Below are 21,785 nucleotides of genomic sequence, written 5' to 3' on the forward strand. Positions count from 1 at the left end.
CACTACTCCTCAACATAACCCCTCATTTAATTTGCATTTCACTAATAGATAATAATATTGAGCATCTTTTTATGCAGTTATCCGCCAAACTTAAGTCCTCTCTGCTATATCTATTCTCATTTTTTGCCCATTTTAATAATTGGGTCACTTTCTCCCATATTATTGAGTTAAAGTTGCAGAAGTTTAAGACTTCTCAGTATGTTGTTCAATAGCAGTGGTAGAGTGGACATCCTTTGCTCTCAATTTTAAGGAGAAACCATTCAGTTTTCCAACATGTCAGCTGTGGTTTTTGTTGTTGTTGTTTTGGTAAATGCCATTTATTAGATTGAGGAAGTTCCCCTCTGTTCTTAGTTTGCTGAGAGGTTTTCCTTTTTTAAAATTTTATTTTATTCCTTTTTTCTTTCTTTTTTAAAAAAATTGTGAATGGATGTTGAATTTTGTGGAAATGTTTTTTTCTTCACCAGTTGATATTATCATATGTTTTCTTTAAACTGTGAGTAGAGTAGATTATATGGATTTTCAAATGTTGAACAGCTTATCATTCCTAGGACAAACTTTATTTGCTTGTGACTAGACTCAACTTGCTAATATTTGTTGTGAAGTTTTGTTTCTATAATCATAAGGGCTATTGACCTATAGTTTTCTTTTTTGGTTCTGCATTGATTTTTGTATCAGGGTCGTGCTGCAGAAATAAGTTGGGAAATGTCTATATCATTTACTATAGATTTTATAGTGGTTGTTTTAGGGACTACAAAGTAGATAGTAACATTTTACAGTCTACTTAGCATCAATATTTTACCACTTCATTGGACTGTAAAACCATTACCACAATGTAGGTCCATTTTCTGTCTACCTCTTTATGCTTTGGTTGTCTTAGATATTACACAGACATATATTGAAAAACCCAACATTCCTTCATTCCAGATGTTCCAAGTTTACTTCTGGTATATGTTCTTCTGTATGAGGTTTTTAAAAAATATTTTATTTTTTTATTAAAAATATTTTAATGTTTATTTATTTTTGTGAGAGACAAAGTATGGTTGGGGGAAGGGCAGAGAGAGAGAGAGGGAGACACAGAATCTGAAACAAGTTCCAGGCTCCAAGTTGTCAGCACAGAGCCCAATGCAGGGCTTGAACTCATGAACCGTGAGATCCTGACCTAGGCTGAAGTTGGACACTTAACTGACTGAGCCACCAGGCACCCCTCTGAAGAGTTTCTTGCAGTAATTTTTTTAGAGCCCACCTGCTAACAATGAATTCTCTAAGAACATCTTAGAGATGTTCATATTCATTCCTGAAGAATTTTTGTTTGATATAGAATTTGGGAGTTGACCATTATTTTTGTCAGCTTTAAAAACATGATGATACTTTCTCCTGGTCTTCTTGGTTTCTTGTGAGAATTCTGCTGTTATTTAAATAGCTGTTCCCCTATAAGCAATGTGTCATTTTTCTCTGATTGCTGTAAAAAAAATTTTTTTTGTCTTTTGTTTTCAGTAGTTTCTAACATGTATCTGGGTGTGGATTTCTTTAAGTAATTCTTGTTTGGTGTTTGCTAAATTTCTTTAATCTGTAGATTTATGTCTTTCACCCAATTTGGGAATTTTTTCAGTTAATATTTCCTTAAATATTGCTTTCTGCATTACATTTTTTCTCTTATGCAGGTTCTGATGTCACAGTGTTACACATTCTGTTATTGTCCCACAGGCCCATGGGGTTCATTATTTTCCCCTCTATTTTATTTTCTCACTGTTGCTCAAATTAGGTAATTTCTACCAGTATATATCTTCAAGTTTACAGATTCCTTCCTGTGTATCTCTGTTATGCTATTGAGGCTATCCAGTGAAATTTTAATTTCACTGATCATATTTTTCAGTTCTTTTTTTTCAAATTTTAATGTTTATTTATTTTTGAGAGAGAGAGAGAGACAGAGCATGAACAGGGGAGGGGCAGAGAGAGAGAGTGGAAGACACAGAATCTGAGATGCAGGCTGCAGACTCTCAGCTGTCAGCACAGAGCCCGATGCTGGGCTCGATTTGTGAACCATGAGAACATGACCTGAGCCAAAATCAGAGGCTTAACTGACTGTGCCACCCAGGTGCCCCAGTTCTAAACTTTTCATTGGTTCTTCTTTATATTTTCTAAGACTTTCTATTTTTTTAGTTTCAACTTTTTTTTGCAATTTTGTTTGAGTGTTTTTATAATAGTTGGTTTAAAGTATGTCAAATGTCCCTTGGCCTTGACATTTATTGATTTTTTCCCCTTATATTCCTTCATACTCTAAATTATTTTAGATGATAACTGTGAACATTTTTAAAATTTTAATATTTTTTGAGGGGTGGGAGAAGCAGTGAGAATTGAGAGACAGACGATCTGAAGAGGGCTCTGCACTAATAGTAGAGAGCAGATGTGGGGCTGGAACTCATGAAGGGTGAGATCATGATGAGAGCACAAGTCGGTCACTTAACGGACTGAGCCACCCAGGCGCCCCCAGTGGACATGTTGAATACTACATCATGCGGCAGAGTTGTTTAAATCCCATGCAGTGTTCATATTTTTCTTTTAGTAAATGACGGACCTTGTTGGGCTTAAGCTGCAAATTCCGACATGATTTTTTGTGGGCTGTGATTCCAATTTCAGTTCAATTTGCAAAGATGTTTCAGTGCATTTGGAATCTATACTGTGTGTGTGCAGCCCAGTGATCAGTTTGGGACCTTTGTAGTGGTCTATTCATTACTCAATGTCTTTGAGATCTTTCTTCTTCTTTTTTTTTTAATTATTTTTTCTTAAATGGTTTATTGTCAAGTTGGTTTCCATATAACACCCAGTGCTCGTCCCAACAAGTGCCTTCCTCCGTGCCCATCACCCTCCTTCCCCTCTCCCCCATCCCCATCAGCCCCTCAGTTTATTCTCAGCCTTCAAGAGTCTCTCATGGTTTGCCTCCCTCCCTCTGTCCAACTATTTTTCCCCTTCTTCTCCTCCATGGTCCCCCGTTAAGTTCATTCTTTTTTTTTTTTTTTAATATTTTTATTTATTTCTAAGAGAGAGAGAGAGAGAGAGAGAGAGACAGCTTGAGCAGGGGAGGGTCAGAGAGAGAGGGTAACACAGACTCTGAAATAGGCTCCAGGCTCTGAGCTGGCAGTCAACACAGAGCCCGACGCGGGGCTCGAACCCACGAACCACGAGATCATGACCTAAGCGAAAGTCGGCCGTTTAACCGACTAAGCCACCCAGGCGCCCCCATTCTTTTTTTTAATACAGACATTCCCTGTTATAATTGTTCTGAGTACCACTTCTGCTGCATCCTGTAAGTTTTGGTTATGTTGTGTGTTCATTTTTATTCACTTTGAAGTATATTCTTTCTTTTTAAAACATTTTTAAATTGTGATAAAATAAATATAATGTAAATTTTACCATCTTAATCATTTTTAGGTCTGTAGTTTGGTGGCATTTAGTACACTCACACTGTTGTGCATCCTCAAAATACTTTCTAATTTCTCTTGTAATTTCTTCTCTGACTTACTGGTCATTTAAGAATGTATTGCTTAATTTTCACATATTTCACATATTTCTGACTTTCCTTTCATTATTAATTTATCATTTTACTTCATTGTGGTCAGAGAACATACTTTGTATAATTTCAATTTTTAAAAAATTTGTTGAGATTTGTTATTTGGCCTAACATATGGTCTATCCTGCATAATGTTCCGTATGCTCTTGAGAGGAAAGTGTATCTTCTTGTTGAGTGAAGTGCTCTGTTAGGTTGAGTTGGCATATAGTATTATTTAAGTCTTTTATTTTTTGATATCTTCTGTCTAGTTGTCCTATTGTTAACGTAAGTGAGATATTAGAGTCGTAACTATTTTTGTGGAACTACCTACTTCTCCCTTCAATTCTGTAAGTTTTTGCTTCATATATTATGAGGCTCTATTACATGCATAAACATTTGTAATTATGATAGATGGACCATTTTATCATAATTTAATGTCCTTTTTCTCTAATGACAATTTTTTAAATTAGATTTTTAAAAATGTTTTATTTATTTCTGAGAGAGAGAGAGAGGCAGCATGAGCAGGGGAGGGTCAGGGAGAGAGGGAGACACAGAATCTGAAGCAGGCTCCAGGCCAATGAGCTAGCTGACAGCACAGAGCCAGATGTGGGGCTCGAAACCACAAACCATGAGTTCATGACCTGAGCTGAAGTTGGATGCTTAACCGGCTGAGCCACCTAGATGCCCTTCTAATGACAATTTTTAAAAAATGTTTTTTTAGGGGCGTCAGTCGGTTAAGCATCTGACTTCGGTTCAGGTCATGATCTTATGGTTCGTGGGTTCGAGTCTTGCATGAGGTTCTGTGCTGGCAGCTCAGATTCTGTGTCTCCCTCTCTCTCTGCCTCTCCCTCACTCATGTTCTGTCTCTCTCTGTCTCAAATAAACTATAAAAAATTTTTTAAAAATGTTTGTTTATTTATTTTGAGAGAGAGTGTAAGTAGGGGAAGAGCAGACAGAGAAAGAAAGAGAGAATCCCAAGCAGACTCCATGCTGTCAGCACAAAGCCTGGCATGGGACTTGATTCCACAACACTGAGATCCTGACCTGAGCCAAAATCAAGAGTCAGACGCTTATTGGCTGAGCCACCTACACATGCCTCTAACAACAATTTCTGTCCTAAAATATATTTTCTCTGATATTAGTATAGCCACCACAATTTTCTTTTGATTATTGTTCATGTGGAGTACCTTTTCCCATCTTTTTACTTCTAAACTCTTAGTGTCTTTAATCTGAAGTGAATCTCTGAACAGAGAATGCAGTCAGATCATGTTTTAGAATATACAGTCTGATGGTCTTTGTGTTTTAATTGGAGAGTTTAATCTATTTATATTTAATATGGTCACTGATAAGGAAGAATTTACCTCTACATTTGACTGTTTGTTTTCTACATGTCTTCTTTTTGTTGTTGTTCCTCAATTCCTTCATTACTACCTTTGTCTGTATTAAATAGACATGTTCTAGTGTACCATTTTAATTCCCTTGTCATTTCTTTTATTACATATTTTTCAGTTATTTTCTAGTGGTTGTCCTAGACATTATAATGAACATCTTAATTTATGACAATCTAATTCAGATGAAGATCAATTTAATTTCAATATTCTATAAAAATTTCCTTTTTCAAAGTTCATTCCTTCCTCCTCTACTTTATGCTGTTGTGACAGATTTATGTCTATATATGTTGTGTGCCCATCAACACAGACTTGTAATTATTGCTTTATGCAGTTATCTTTTAAATTATATAGAAAACAAAAGTAGTTACAAACAAAAATACATTTATAATTCCTTTTATACTTATAAATGTAGTTACCTTTACTGGTACCATTTATTTCTTCATGTAGATTTTAGTTACCATCTGGTGTCCTTTCATTTCTGCCAAAGGACTTCTTTAGTATTTCTCTCAGCACAGGTCTATTAGTAACAAATTCTTTCAGTTTTTGCTCTCTGGGAGTATATTAATTTCTCCATTTTTTGAAAGACTGTTTTGTTGGATGCAGTATTCTTGGTTGATAGTCTTTTTCTTTCAGCACTTTTGCATCTGTCATCCCACTGCCCACTGGCTCCCTGATTTCTGACGAGAGGTCCACCTTTTACTTTATTGAGCGTGCTTTGTGCATGATGAGTTGTTTCTCTCTTGATGATTTCAGGATTGTTTTCCTTTGGCTTATGAAATTTGACTTTGATTTGAATAAATGTAGATGTTTTTGAGCTTATTTTACTTGGAATTCATTGAACTTCATGGAGGTGTAGATTCATATTTTTCATTAAATTTGGGACGTTTTTGACCTTTATTTCTTCAGATATTTTCTGCCACTTTCCTTTTTGTCTCCTGCGACTCTCATTGTGTGTATGCTGTTATGCTGATGGCCTTCCACAGATTTCTGAGATTGTTCATTCTTATATATTTCTGTTCCTTGAAATAGATAGTCTCAATTGACTTATCTTCAAGTTGACTGATTCTTTCTTCTGCCTGCTCAAATCTGATTTTGAGTACAATTTTCATTTCAGTTATTGTACTTTATAAGTCCAGAATTTCTGTTTGGTTCTTCTTCTTCTTAAATATAATTTCTATCACTTTATTCATATTCTGCATGTGGTGAGACATCATTCTCATACTTTCCTGTAGATCTTTAGTGATGTTTTTCTTCAGCTCTTTGAATGTGTTTACAATAACTGATTTAAAGTCTTTGTTAGAAAATCCAACATCTGGGATTCCTTAAGTTCAGTTTCTCTGATTGCCTTTTCCCTAGGTGTGGACCATACTTTCTTGTTTTGTTGCATGTCTATTTAAAACTGGGAATTTTGAGTAATATAGTGTAGCAGCTTTGGAATTCAGATTCTCTCTCCTCCCCAGAGTTTGTTATTGTTGCTTCATATTGTAGTAGTTGTTGCTTATTTAATGATTTTTCTGAAATGATTCTGCAAAACTTATATTCTTTGTTGCATGTGGCCACTGAAATCCTCTCCTGTTAGCTCAGTGGTCAGCTAATGATTGAACAGAAATTTCCTTAGATTCTGGAATAAAAAGATATCCCAGTCTTTGTCCCAGCACATAGATGTGCTCTATGCATGTACAACTTCAACACCCAGACAGAGTTTACGTTTTTCTCTTAGCCTTAACTTTTTGTTTGCACAGAGCCTTTAGATCAGCTAGAATTGGAATCTTTCTGCCTTCTCAGGTATTTTCTGAGCATGTGCATAGCCCTATGCATGTACGTGGTCTTCTAGATTCCCAGGAATACCTCAGAGCTTTTGAAAGCCCTATGGACATCTCATTTCCCAGTCTTTTCTCTGGAAATTTTTGGTTAGGCTCATTTGCCTCAGCTCTGTTGCTTATCACCTTGGGGACTAAAATATTTGTCTGTAAATATTTTTGACAAATGCTCTCTCCCTATCCCCATCTCTGGCTAGCAGTTTTAGCCCTGAGGTAGTTCCAAGTCAGGTAAAATTAAGAGAGGTCTTTTGAGCCAGTCTTTCAGGAAGCCAACAGACAGGTCAAAACAGATAATTACAATTCTTTGTGGATGAGGTCCTTTATGCTTCCACTGGTACCAGGAATTCAAGCTGTTATTTTCATGGCTGCCTCTGAACTGAGGAGTGGGGGATGGGACTGGGTAACTTGAAATGCCACAAATCTCACTTACAAAAAGATTCAGTCATGTTTCTTGAATAAGCACTCCACAGATTGTTGCAAGCCATTGGTTCATTTCCCTCTTTCTAAAAAGGTTGATTCTGAATGCGTTGCCAGTTTTGTTGTTTTATGGAGAGATGGATTCCCACAGTTCCTTACGCTATCGTTTTTTTGTGAACTTTGTCTCCCTCAATACTTTTGGTGTGCTAATAAGGAGTAGAACCACACACACACACACAGACACACAGACACACACACAGAGTTTGGAAGTGAGCTCTAAAGTTCATTAGCAACTTCATGGGGTTACTTGCCCAAGTTCCCCCATCTCCACAATCTCCTTGATATTTCCAGGAGCCTGGAGCTCCCCCTTTCCAACCTCCAATCAGAAATCTGGGGCTTAATTAATCCACTCTACCCTGCACTTCCACAACTATGCCTACTTCCCGGGTCAAGTAGCACGAGGCTAGAGAGTAAAATGCAACAATTGGCCCCATCTTCTTGGTTCTTGATGCTATAGGTAGGGATTTCCCTGGACTACTGGATCTCCTACAACTGACTCAGGGGAATAATAGGAAGGGAAAGAAGGCACTCTTGGAATAAGCAGGATGAGGTCTCAGAATAATTTCCTCTAATATTAAAAGATACACAACTTCATTTTATATCCCACACCGATAGAGCAAAAAGTGTTATTTGCTGGGAATAACCTCTTTGCCTCCAATGTCTTCTCCCTCCAATCCAAAACAATAAAACAATAACACAGTACACAATCATGTCACTCCTTGCTTAAAAATGGTACTAGCTTCTCATAACATTTAAAAGCCAAATTTTATTGCAATGTTATGTACCAAGGAGTGTGTTAAAAGGAAACCTTATAATCTCCATTGGTAATGTTTCTATAATATAAACAGTTGGCACTTTCTCAGTATTATGTAAAGAGCCATGTAAATGTGGCTGCAGGTTTTCCCTTCTAATTCAACAGCAAACCTTAACCTCCTCCTAAAAGATTTCTGTAACTTATATATATTCGAAGTTTTTCAGAATCTGGTCCCTATCCTCCCTTTCTGCCTCTTCTTCATCCTCAAACTTACTTCACAAACATTCTAGCATCATCAAAATGGAAAAATAAAATCTCCTAGAACTTGATAACTCCAAATTCCAGGGCATGTGATAACCTCAGTTTGAGAAAATTTGTTCTAGAAACTTTCTACCTCTGATGTTTGTAGAACCAGATGAATGAAAGCTGCCTTGGTGATGACAGGGACCCCAGCCATTGTATATACCAATATGTTGCTATTCTGGATTTGAGTATTATTTAATTAGAATAATATGGCTTCATTGTTTATTATTTTTCAAAATAATAATGTCAATATTATATGTCAATATTTTTTTCTAGTATTTCAAATCATTGAGTCAAATCACTTATGAGTGTTATTCTAGGTGTGATTTGTATTTGGCTCAAAGGAACTATTTCTTTGCATGGTTAAATACTTTTGTGATACAAATACACTTTCTTAGACTGAAATATTAATTTCTTATCAGCTCTACTTATATCCATTTTCGCCAGTTTGAATTCATGGCTTCTGTAATTATTTCTGTGTTTGGATTTACTTATAGATCACTTAAGTGGCTTCACTATGTTTTTATTTCACACATTGTGGTAGCATTTACTTCACAGCAAAAGTTCTTCCATTTGGGACACTTGAAAAGAGCACTGAGGCCATTTTTCTTATATATGAGTTTCAACTGGTGGGCCAGAAGAACAATTCCTGAGGGCTAGCCTTTTATATCAGAGGAAACTAGAACAAAGTGAAATCTATAAACTGGCTGGGCCCAAGTAATCATTCTCCTGTCTTTGAACAGAATTTAAGCTGTACTTGATTTATGACAATACAACCCTTCCTTTTACTACTTTATGTGTATCTTCTACTAAAATCGCTGGGAGCTCAGAACCTAATTTATCAGTCCTAGTTAATAATAGCTGTGTTTGTCCCTCTCACATGTATTAGATTAGTATAGATTGGTCTACAGGGTTCTCTGTTAAAAGGCCACATCCTAATGCCCTAATCAGTCTCAAATTCTATTTGTTTATATATGTATATATACACATATGTTTATATTTATTTATATGTATAAATATAATTCTTCTTGTTCTGTAAACTTAAAAAGTGAGAGATAATGTTACCAAATTAGCAACTGGCATTGCATATCATGACTCTTCTTGTTTTAGTTTGTTTTCAAGAAAAAAAAGAAAAGAAAGACTCTTTATGATTAACTCTTTGCCAGCTTCAGGATTCTCTTTCAGATGTGCCCATATTTATGCTAAGGATGAAGGGCGCCATCAGCTCTGTCTTTATTATGCATCTGTCACCAGTGACAAGAAACAAAATCAGCAAGAACAGCGATAAGAACAACAGTAGTAGCATGATAATGTTGTGAGAATTAAGTGACATTGTGTAAATGAAAGTACTCTGTGAGCTATAAATGCTATGCAAGTGTAAAATAATGTGACTATGTGCAGTAGATGTGACTATAAATCTCCAGATGCTTTCGTCTGTATCTTAGTATATCTATTATCTAGGATGTTTGGTTTGGACATTATACTACTAAACCTGAAATCATCTTAATTAAAACACATTTTTTGTTGTTGTTTAGGCCTTGTAAATAATGTTTTTCATTTCATTCAAATGATAGGTACAACAACATATGAATTTGTGGCACTTTTGTAGTAACCTCTGAGAGAATACCCATAGATGGCATAACTTTCTTGGAGTTTCATTGACTCTTATCTAATAAATATAAGGTCCAATCTTATGTTCTCAGAGTAAGAGTTATGTGTGTTTCCTATGGACAGAAGTTAGACATTTGGAGTTCTGTAGGAAGCTAGTTACTGGAACTTGTTTTATGTGCATTCATCTTTTTGTGTGCAACCATTACCCTTCACCTGCAAGGCAACTTATAAATTATATGGGAACATTTCCTTAATGATAGAGTTCAATGTTAACCTAAAACATAATGTTAGTGGAACATCAAGGTCCAGTTTATACTTGAAGAAACCTGTGTTTCAAGGTTCCATGGTATTCTATATTGAGTTCTAAGATGATTCTTACCCTGTAATTTTATTCCAGGTCTGCAGATCATAAACTTGTCTATTCCAGTCCAAAATTTACATCCAGCTATTTTAATTTCCATCTACTTCTTCATATGAGGCTGCCTTTTAAGTTTCATAATTATAGTGAGAACACCCAGGGTAGAACCTGATTGTGCTTTACTTATAGAGTTTTATTTTATGTGAAAGACTAAACAAAGAACAATACTTAAGTCTTATATCTTCTGGCTTTCTCATTCTTTTTTAATAAGCAAAATACTGAAGACTTACCAAAAGAATATTAAGGTCACTAGGATTTTAGCTCTAGATCACATCACTTATATATACCAACATGGCCACACTTCAGACCTCCTTGGTTTCTAGAATTCAAGCCATCTAAATCCTTAGCCTTTTCTGTCTATATTCCACTTTCTGTTGAAGCAAGACTCTGGTCAGACATTCATGGAAGCTCTTACTAATGCCCTAGGCTCTCTCTCCCTTACTTCCAATATAACAGTGTCAACTCAATCCCTTCCTCTATTGCCACTAGGACTCTACAGTTGGGCAGAGATAAATGGAGGCAGTGTAATATGTTTATGATACCATTTGCAAACACTAACATCATTGTGATATCCTCACTGGCTTGTTCTTGGGAGCAGAGGTCCCTTTTAACCTCCCTTTTGCTATGCCCCATGCTTCATTCACTAACTGCATCCTTGCCCTTGGGCTGTAGAGAGACATTGATGTAGGTCATGGAAGTCACCTTGGACTTGGCCCAATACAAAGTTATATTGGCTAATTTCATTTAGGTCCTCAATACTCCTGCTGAGTGATCGCTTGGCTAGCTCCTTTCCTGTCATATTTCCCCTATAGGTGAACTCAGTCCTCCCTAGTGACTTCAAGTCTGTAATATTGCTAGGGGGTACACTTTCCCCATCCTTATCATTTTTTTCCTATGTGTCTGGACTTGCCATTAGTGTAAAACTCTTGGCCTCTCTCCAGTCTTCTATTTATTCTTGAGGAGGACTAACTTTCTGGTTGGTGTTTGGGGACTAAGACACCAGCTTGCTTTTCCTCTCTCTCTTTTTGGGAGCCAGCTGCCTGCATGGAGCATCGGTTCTGGGTGGTTTTTTTTGTCGTTGTTGTTCGTATGGTAAGCTTAGTGGGGAAAGCTGAGTCTGCCTGTGAGAAGGGAAGCTTGCAGGTGCCTATGACTGAGTAGGTATGGCTAATTCTGTGTATTTGGCAAGAACTGAACCACATCCTCTAGCACAACATGTATTACTGATAAACCTGATACTATTTTTATCTTTATCTGCATCTCTCCCTGAACTGGCTTTAAGTCAGGTAAGGGACAAAATTGTCATTTACTAGACACATCAAAACTCTGACATTTAATGCCACCTCTTCCCCATAATCCAAGCAACTTTGACTCCTATTAATTTATAAGATTAAGACATTCGGGTGGAATCTTCCCCAAACTTCTCTCCCATCACTGCATGTTTGTCCTTCTATGACCTTGTCTACATCAGAGGAATCACCCACCTCCTTTCTAAGACTCCTCTCTCTTTCATGTCATCTTCTACTTACTATCTCATTTCTCTCCTTCTTGTCTGTCTTGTTAGAGTCTCTGTTATCAGCATCTTCTCTTCCTGATGACTTGGGAAGAGGATGCTAAATAAGATCTCAAATCCAGAAATTGAGATTTGAGATCTTTCCTAACCAAGCCTAGAGGAAATCCAACACCTTAGCCCAGATCCACAAATATGACAAGAAACCACTTGACCCAGAGATTTTGGGGGAATCCAAATCTTTTATTATAGGGTTAGCTAGTCTAAGACCTATTGATGCTTAAGTACAAGACGAGTAGCTTTTAAAATGTATAATTTATGAATTACAGCCTGCATATTTGAAAATATCAGACATGCAAAATAAAATTTATGTAAGTAGAAGATATGAAAGAGTAAAGAAGAGTTAATAAGGAGGCCTTATACACTACGTATTCGCAAACCTATAATAATATACTTGTTATAATTAAGTTTGGTGCTAAGCTTCCCTGAAGCTATAGTAAAAAGGGAAACAAACTGGATTACATAATTCTCATTGTTCGAGAAAAGGAAGCTGAAACTCTGACAAAGTTTTTTCAGAAAAGATGCTTTCCTACTCAATTGCTTTGGAGCCTGTCCACCACGGGATGCCAAACCACAAAAGGAATGATGTGTTCAAGAGCAGATTTCCAAGAGACGCAGAGATGGCCTTCACATTCCAATCGATAAAGATACATGTTACTAGGTATTAACCCAGTATGATGAGATAGAACATCTTGGTTGACAAGTTCCACTATGGTTGTACTGGTAGAAGTTATTTATAAAATATTCTTCTAATAGCCCTCTTCTTTATCTGACATTATCTATCCCTTCAAGCAAAGAAACAGCACCTGCTAACATTGACAGTTGTTTTGGTGTTACTTATATTAGAGGTCTTTTCTGACAATTATGGGTAGCAGAAACATTTGTATATTTAGACTTCCTAGTTGCCAATAGCAAAATCAAAGTTTTGAACACAGAGGGAGTATAGTTGATACTGTGTTTGATATTCATTGAAGATAGGGTAGAAACTTGCATTCATGTCAGGAGACAACATTTTTAGTCATCCACTTATTCAAAAAAAACCAAGCTCCTGCTATGTGGAGACATGCAGGCTTCTTGACCTAGTCTAAGGTATGAGGTGGTCAGGGAAGTTTTCCATAAGGAATTGGCATTTAGGCAGAGATCCAAAGGGTGAGTAGTCCGAGGGAACAACATGTGCAAAGCCCCTGTGGCAGGAAGGGAGTGGTAGCTTTGAGGAAATGAAGAAAGGCCAGCAAGACTGGAGTATCCAGCATGAAGGGAGGACATTCCAGGGTGAGGCTGGACCTGAATGGGAGCCACTGAAAGGCTTTTAAAGAGAGCTGGTGGGGAGGGGTACAACTGGATTAGGGTCTAGTGAGTGCAAAATGAATTGGAAGAGCAGGAATGATTATGCAGAACTTAGATGCTTTCAGAGCTCAGATCCTTCAGAGCAACTGCAGGAATCCAAGTGAAAAATGATGATAGTAGCTTATACTAGAGTGCTGCTGGTAGAGAAGGAAAGAAGTGGGGGGGGGGGGGGGNGGGGGGGGGGGGGGGGGGGGGGGGGGGGGGGGGGGGGGGGGGGGGGGGGGGGGGGGGGGGGGGGGGGGGGGGGGGGGGGGGGGGGGGAGGAGGGGGGGGGGGGGGGGGGGGACCATGATTCATTCACAAGGGGAAGAAGACAGACTTTGATGATTTGACAGTGTCTGTCTTGCTGAATAAGGTGGCTAGTGGTGCCACTGTCAGAGCCCAGAGCCCAGAAAGGATGTCCAAGTTTGAGACGAAAACCATGAGTACAGTGCCCTAAGTCAGCAAAGTGTGCATGCTGGGTGGGGCTTAGGTTAAATACTCTGCTGCAGTGTTGTGCTAACTAAAAACCGAATCATATTGTAAATCTCTGATTGAGGGACTAAATGTTGGATCTTACAAAATGATGAACTTGTTAGAACTTTACATGTAACTTTCCAAACAATAAGGGAAAGCCAGGCATTTGGTTTCTGCACGCAAGCCCTCAAAACACCCTGCATGGAGGAGCACAAGCGTGTAGACTTCCCGTGTGAACACGTTTGTAAGACTGAGTCATGCAAATTGCTGGCCCAAGTTGTGAAAGATACCAGACAACAGGGAGGTCAGGAAGGGACTGATGCCAACAGCACCTTCCACGGAAGCTCACTTCTAATTGGACCTTGCAGATCAAATGGAGCTGGGATGACAGCTGAGAGAAGACCTGGAGAATCATCAAACGGCAAACGGTGATGCAGAAAATAAAAACAATCCGATACACGAAGATTGTTTAAAATGGCAGAGACATCTGGGTGCTCAAAAATTTGATTTTTAAAAGTAATCACTGGTGTCAAATTTGGGTAAAAATAACAAATTTTATTTCTATTCTTCCACCTTCTTCCTCGCTCCTCAGCTGTCCTGGTTAAGAGTGAGGGAAAGGTGCCTTCTCCCCAAACCTCTTCCTCCTCACTTTGTCTCTGATATTCAGCTGTGATTCAGCTTAGAAAGGGTCAACAAGGGAACCAGAGGGGCAGGAATGCATTTCCATCACCCTTGCAGGTCTCAGCCAAGGGAAACGGGAAGTAGATGTTTTTACTGCCCAGCACACTTTCATTCCTATTACGTGTGCACAGAGCCCCAAGAGGAAAATGCAGTTTGGTAGTGACCTGATAACCACATTCTTAGAGGCTTGCTCCAAGAATGGTAAAAATCCAAACAATGTTGGGGGAGGGGAGAAGGTGAAGAAACAGAGTGAAACAAAACACAATTTCCATTGTAAATTACAGGCTGTGATTAAATCCAAGTTAATGTCTAACTAGAAAGTGGAAATTTTAGATTCTTAAGATGGGGGTACTTTATCTTTCTCAGGAAGAAATTGAATACTTAATCATTACCATTAAAACAGTATAGGAGTATTTAAAATTGTGTTGAAAATGTACCTTATTAAGGCCAAAAGTTGGTGCAGATAACCCTCGAATTTGGCAGGCTGGATTACAAGGTGACTAGGTCTAGGAGGGGAGAGTGGTCAGAGACCTGCAGCTGCCAGGGGCATTGTCTTTCCTGTGGGCTGAGGCAGAGTCACTGGCCTTGAACGTGCACTGCAAGACTTCAAGGTGTTTTATAAATTCTGTCCTAATTGTTGAGGCCCTCCACTGGATAGTCTGCTGATACACACACGTAATTATACCAGGAAACTTTAATTTTGAGTACTGAAGGATGGAATGATAAGCTAGAATCACCGTAGGCATCATCCTTCTACCTTCATTGTTGGTTAAACAGTTTGCACCAATGTTTTGCCAATGATCACAATCTTTAAATAATAGTTTATTATATTATTATATATAATATAATATATATAATATATAATATAGTATATTATTATATTAAATAATAATCTTTAAAAGAGCTTAAGTTGCTTTTATTAAATGATAAATGTTCTTAAAAATTATATGATTACACAAATATAGATAGTGACATTTATAGTTCCTGTCTACCCTTTGCTGGTTACTCTTTCCCAGATTCAGAAAGAGCAATACTGTAAAGTTTGGAAAATGTCACCTTTCTGGTTTTCCCTGACCTGACATCATTTGCTCATTCATTGATTTGTGCACACAAGCATTCATTCATTCTGCGTTTACTAAGCACTAACATATGGATGATGCTGATACTGTTGGGACCCAGATGTGAAACACACCCTGCGCTATTTTAGAGGCTTCCACCCTTATGGGGGACAGACTCTGCTGCCCCTCCCTTGGTTCCCAGTCTCATAGAAGAACAGAGGAGGGAGTCTTTACCTCTCCTCTGCCAGGTTGGGCAAGGAGCAACCAAAGCATTAAGGCAGGATGAGGAGGTCAGTCCCTAGGGGAATACCATTCTTGATAAAGTCAAGGACAAGTAAAGGGCAGGGAGAAAAAATGGCTTCCCTAGCATTTACACAGCCCTGCACCTAATTGTTGTCTCCATTGATGCAGGGTATTGCATTAAAAGCTCCCTCTTTGGGAGTGGGCGAGAACTGTCAGGGCTTTTTTGTTTTGGTTTGATTTAGTTTGGGCCTGGTATATTTGCCATACTTGTCACCATTCACTTCTTTAAAAAAAATTTTTTTTTAATGTTCATTTGTTTTTGAGAGAGACAGAACACGAGCAGGGAAGAGGCAGAGAAAGGAGACTCAGAATCCCAAGCAGGCTCCAGGTTCCAGAGCTGTCAGCACAGAGTCCCACACTGGCTCGAACACACAAACCATGAGATCAATGACCTGACCGTAAGTCGGATGCTCAACCGACTGAGCCACCAAGGCGCCCCTGTCATCATTCTTTTCTATAGAGAATTTACAATTACCATTTCACAGCTAGAGATTTTCACACTATTTCAGGGACAAACACATAAAGAACCCGAAGTCTGAGCAAGCAAGGGAACTCCGAGTGAACGTTTAAATGAATGTCTGCATCACCCTTAGAAGAGGGTGGAGGAGCCCGCAAACCCTTGACCCTCAGCCCATTGGCCCCACGATGGGCGCACCTCTCGCATGTGACACGGATGCGCTCATCACTGGACGACTGCTGCTCATCTTCCTTCTCCTGGAAGTGCTCCTGAACACACTGCTCCTCGAACTCGTGCAGCCTCTTCAGCTCCTCATCGCTGAGAAATAGCTCTGTGGAAAGGGAGAAGCGTTTGCTGAGTGAGAAATGAGCCCGGTGTGTAAAGAATCAATTTAGTTGTATCATTACGAATTTCACAGCTCAACCTGAATTAAGTGCCCTTGTCCTTCACTTGCAGGCAAGTCTCTGACTCCTCTGATTGCTACACAAACAGGTTGTCATATGCAGCAATCATTCTTCCCCTAGAGCAAAATGGCTCACTTTTTAACACAAAACACCACTATTAAAGCTATTTGCAGAATGAAACCAAGTATTATTTTCTGGAGAACATTTTGCTTGTATTTTATGGATAGAGTCAGGTGGATAGCATTATTTTCCCATCCTCTTTAGATGCCACAAATTAAAACCATCTGAAAGGAACATTGAATTTATATAGAAGAGTAATTTTCAAGAGCTCTCTCAATTTCTCGTCTCTTTCATGAGCAGGCTTTCAGTAACACTAATTACTCATAAACTAACAGAACTGGAATAAAACCAACATAAAATGGGAAGGATTCTACAAAGAACAACAGTCGGACTAGAGTGTTATGTTATCACACAATTTAAGTAGTATATAGTGTCCAGTTGGAATATCCTTGAAATTAGCCCAAGATAGAAATGAGAGAGTCCTGTACATACTCAATCCACGATCCTGTTCATCTTGATCTCCTTCTCTTTTCTTCCTACAGCGACCACTAAGACGCATAATGATAATATAGATGTGGCTTAAAATGATCATTGGTGGAGGTAGGACTGGCCGGTCATGAAATGTCATTATCAGCTGATATCGCTGGAATTTCCACACCTGGTTGGATATTGACTTTACCTCAAAGAAGGTATTGCTTTAAAAAGAATAAATATTTAGTTAGTTATTTTCCTTTTCATTTTGATTTCCCAGGGCAATCAGTTGCTCACATTAGAATGAAAATAAACATTGAAATGGCCTTTTAGTGCTTGCTAGTACTGACTCCTAGATTACCCTGTGTTTTGGTTTAACCATCAGTGTGGGTTATCTACACTCGAGGATGTTTTACCCTTATAAATAATTAAGAATCATGTGTATTGAAATTGCTACCTACTACCCTCTTAAAACACACTACAGTCTATGGACTCATACACTGAGGAAATTTTTATTTTTTATTTTTAAAGGTAGGAGCTATTCAACTAAGCATTTTGAAGTATTTAAACCTTTAATATAGTTGAAACAGAGTTTGAATCAGATTCTTTCCAAAGCCCTGGTCAACTCTAAGATTCTATATTTCTGTGAAGGATTTTCCCCTCATATTTTTCATCTTAGAGCTAGAATATATTTTTTAACATGTGTTAAGCACAGTCACATGCACAATACATCATGCCCAAATGGGTAAGTCTTATAAGAAACTTGATACTATAAGCCATTTCTTTCCTAGGCCATTTTTGTCTTCTATTCTGTAAATGGTAAGGAAAGTGTTTTATATAATATTACAGTAATTGTCATAGCTTATGAAATTAACATTGCCTTCTGTGCCTCTGATAATGAAATAAAGGCACACCTTGATAAGGTCTTCCCTACCTCAGGAAACTTTTTATCTAAGGAAATATTTTCATTAGATTAAAATACATGTTAAAGTGTTAAAATACTAAACAAAATTAAATTTAAATGTATCTAAAAGAGGGAAAATACCATATGATTTCATTCATATATGGAATTTAAGAAACAAAACAAACAAATGAAGAAAAATGAGACAAAACAAAAAACAGACTCTTAAATACAAAGAACAAACTAGTGGTTGCCAGAGGGGAGGTGGGTGGGGGGATGGGTGAAACTGGCGAAGTGGATTAAGAGTACACTTATCATGATGAGCACTGAGTAACATATAGGATTGTTGAATCATTATATTGTACACCTGAAACTGATAAAACACTGTATGTTAATTATACTTCAATAAAAAATATTGAACCATCAAGAAAAATTTAGTGTATTAAGTGTCAACTTTTGATTCATGAATACATTAAAGCTGCTTAAGTTTGAACTAAAGTGATTGCAAAGATTCTACACATTTAAAAGCCCTCCTGAAGTTCTGTAAATCTGTGGACCCATGAAAGAGTCCCTAGATCAAACTGGAAATGTGTACTGTAATAACTAACAGGCACCCGGTCACTAGCCATGACACATACTTGAAGACTGCAATGAGCAAGTTCACCAGCAGGATGTTGGCCACCAGTAGGTAGCACGCCATGATGGCCGGTGTGAGCCAGGCACCCGGGATACAGGGAGGGAGTCGCTTGCCTTCCTCATCATACTGGTTCTCACCGCAAGGAGCTGTAACAAAATTTGTCTTATTGAACTTGCTTTTTACACAGAAGGAATGGAGTAAATAATTTACTTATGCCATTAAATGATCTATTTCTTTTTAAATAAGATTTTCCCCTGATTTCATAAGCAATAATTTTCCATGTGAAAAATATCTCATACAAAGAAAAAAAGAAAGTCATTTCTACACTCGTAGATAGTCATTCTTGACTTGTCATATTTGTAGACATTTTCCCATTTCTTTCTTGGTGTTTTTCATATACAGAAGCTCTTAATTTCTATGCAGATAAATCTATGTTTTTTCTGTACTGTTATCCATTGAAAAGTTATTGTGTCTTCTGATTATTTAAGATCAGCTTATGCTGTCTCCTTGGTTTCACTTGTACATGAACTTTGGAAATAATTTTGTTATGAGGAAGGAGGTAGGAATGCCCTCTACCCTCAAATTTGTTGATCAACAGTTCTGGTATCATTTTGGAAAAGAATCTTTTTTCCTCTCTGTTCATTCAAAATGCCACTTTGATCCTACAGGGCCTATGTCCTGAACTAAAAAATAGAATGATCGCAACAGTGATCAGTGAAGTAGTTGCCATAAATTTATAGTCTACCTACTTTTTAACTTACAGTTTAAAAGACTATTAACATCAGAAAACAAGAGAAATATTTAAAACCAGTGTAAGGCTATCAGTAATTAGCTTAGGAAGAGACTGATTAATACACACATTTCATAAATTAGAGTCATCAATTCTGTGTAAACTTACGATTAATTTCCATGGCGTAGACTATATAGCAATTGGAAAGCAGGATTTTATTTATTTTTTTAGTTGTGATAGGAAGGGAGGAGAGAAAATGAGATGACAGTTGAGAGAAAAGTAAAACACATGATTAGCAACATAAGAACAGTTTTGACATCAAGAAATGCAAAGTATTCAAGCTTGGGAATTATAGATTCATGCATGGAAACAGTGGTCTATTTAGATGAAATTGTACACATTATTAATACGAGGAAATATATATGTATTTCATGAATATTGATTTTACCATATGTCATAAAGCATTAAAAAGCTCACTAGTTAAAAAATACTGTGAAAAAGATATGAGGCTACTGGCAGATGATCATTTTAACCAACTGGTTAACCAATCAGGCATTCTCTATATCCCAATTCACATCATAAGCACAAAGAAATGCAAAATCATTATGCAATAATCAGATCAAGAACCAAAATCCTACACTTAATGGTGTTACTGAAAATAGACTCATTTGCCTCTTTATCTTCTCATTAGCCAACTTAATAATACAAAATTAAAAATATTACAATTCATGTCTAGATCATATGTTTACCTAAGTAAATATTCTTTGGAAACCAAATTAGATTTTTACATTCTGGTTTACCAAGCTACAAACACATTCAATAACTCACGCTGACTTTGACATACTTGTGATCATGTGTTCAGAGTCATGTTCTAAAAGCTAGATAGAACACATTGTATGAACTAGTTATCAGTCTAACCCAGTGGCAGAAGATGTTTTGACGACTATGTGTATCATACAAGTGGACAATATTCAAAACCTTCTATCCATAAGAAGCAGAACATGGGAAATAGCAGTCTGATGCTTTGTAGCAGAGTACAGCATGCAAATGAAAATCTGGGGCCAGACACAAGAACAGATCTGAAGAAACTACCACACAAGAGATGCCATGACCTATCAGCTCAGCCTGGGGAGGAGCTGGGGCCTGCACCACCTAGAAATCCATACACGATTATAGATCATTTCCTCTGCTAACATCCTGATTATTTTTAATCATAATAATAAATTTTGCACTACATAAGTGAAGAGGAAATTGATAGCCACATGAAAAACGGCCTTTGGAGAAGAGGTTTGAAGAAGAGGATGACACAAGACACTAGTCACTCTATCATGTTCACTATCTCATTCTCTTAGAACAAGATTACCAGCTCTGCCTTGGGGTAGAAAGAAATTGAGGTTGAAGAAGTATTAGGATATTGGCACTGGGACTGCATTTATGTGATAAGATGTTCACCAGGTCCAGTTAAAGAGATGTTAGAATCAAAATTCTGGTTACTGGTCTTTAGAATAGAAGAGATGACTGGTGTCTCAAAAACCTACATTTCATATTTTGCACTTACTCCTTCATAAAATGATTTGATGCTTATGGCAGAATAAAAAGTAATTTATTTCCAAATTAACACATGCTCTTCCATTAATTTGGAACTGATCATCTGCCTCAGAAGCAGGGAAGAGAATCTTACTATCAATTCTATTCTTACGGTCAATCTGGTCTGCAAACACCTCTCCATAGATCATCCAGTAGGGCATGTAGAAGATGTTTCGGGCCAGTCTCCAAGAAGGCTCCTCATCTGGGTGCAAAATGGCTTGACGGGCTACTCCAAAACTCATCAGCACAACCAGCATGATGACCACAAAATACAGCATGTCAATCATCTGAGTAGAGAAAATATGTCTCTTACTGTCTTGACTCATGGGCCAGATTCACCTGGTTCATTGTAATGCTCTCCCTGAAGACTTCATGAGTGCTTAATTAGGAAGAAAAGAGCCTCTTTCCCTTCTTGGCATCCTACACATGGGTTCCTAGTTTTTATAGGCCATACAATACATAACATCTTACTCTAAAACACTGACTCCCTCTATTGCTCTTACTCTTTCTTTTCCTCTATTGTTGCCCATAAATAAATAGTCCTCTCATAACTACAAGTGCAAATGGAGAAAGGGAAGAATTATGGGGGAAACATGGGAATTTGCAAGGGAAACTAAGGAGTAAGAGGAGGAGATATCTAAGAAAGGAACAAGATAATGAATTGAGACTATAGAATGTATTTATTCATTCATTACACAAATGTTGAGCAGTTACAATGAGCAGTGCTCTGATTACTGTGGATACTGAACTGGTGTAATTCCTAATTTTGGTCATCTCTGAAGATGAGGGTCCTTGCCAGGAT

The 21,785-nt window shown here is 37.7% G+C and overlaps 1 protein-coding gene across 1 annotated transcript in view; it reads right to left on the bottom strand.

Annotated features, from left to right (window-relative positions):
• Positions 1-21,785, bottom strand: part of TRPM1 (transient receptor potential cation channel subfamily M member 1) — a 102,115-nt gene that overhangs the window by 6,288 nt on the left and 74,042 nt on the right. The window contains 5 exon segments of the mRNA XM_039217193.1: positions 16,392-16,524; positions 17,150-17,352; positions 18,668-18,812; positions 19,565-19,585; positions 21,078-21,270. Of these exon segments, the coding sequence (XP_039073124.1) occupies positions 16,392-16,524; positions 17,150-17,352; positions 18,668-18,812; positions 19,565-19,585; positions 21,078-21,270 (695 nt within the window).

Source organism: Hyaena hyaena, unplaced genomic scaffold (assembly GCF_003009895.1).
Source record: "Hyaena hyaena isolate Hyena2069 unplaced genomic scaffold, ASM300989v1 scaffold_670, whole genome shotgun sequence".
Taxonomy (NCBI): Eukaryota; Metazoa; Chordata; class Mammalia; order Carnivora; family Hyaenidae; genus Hyaena; species Hyaena hyaena.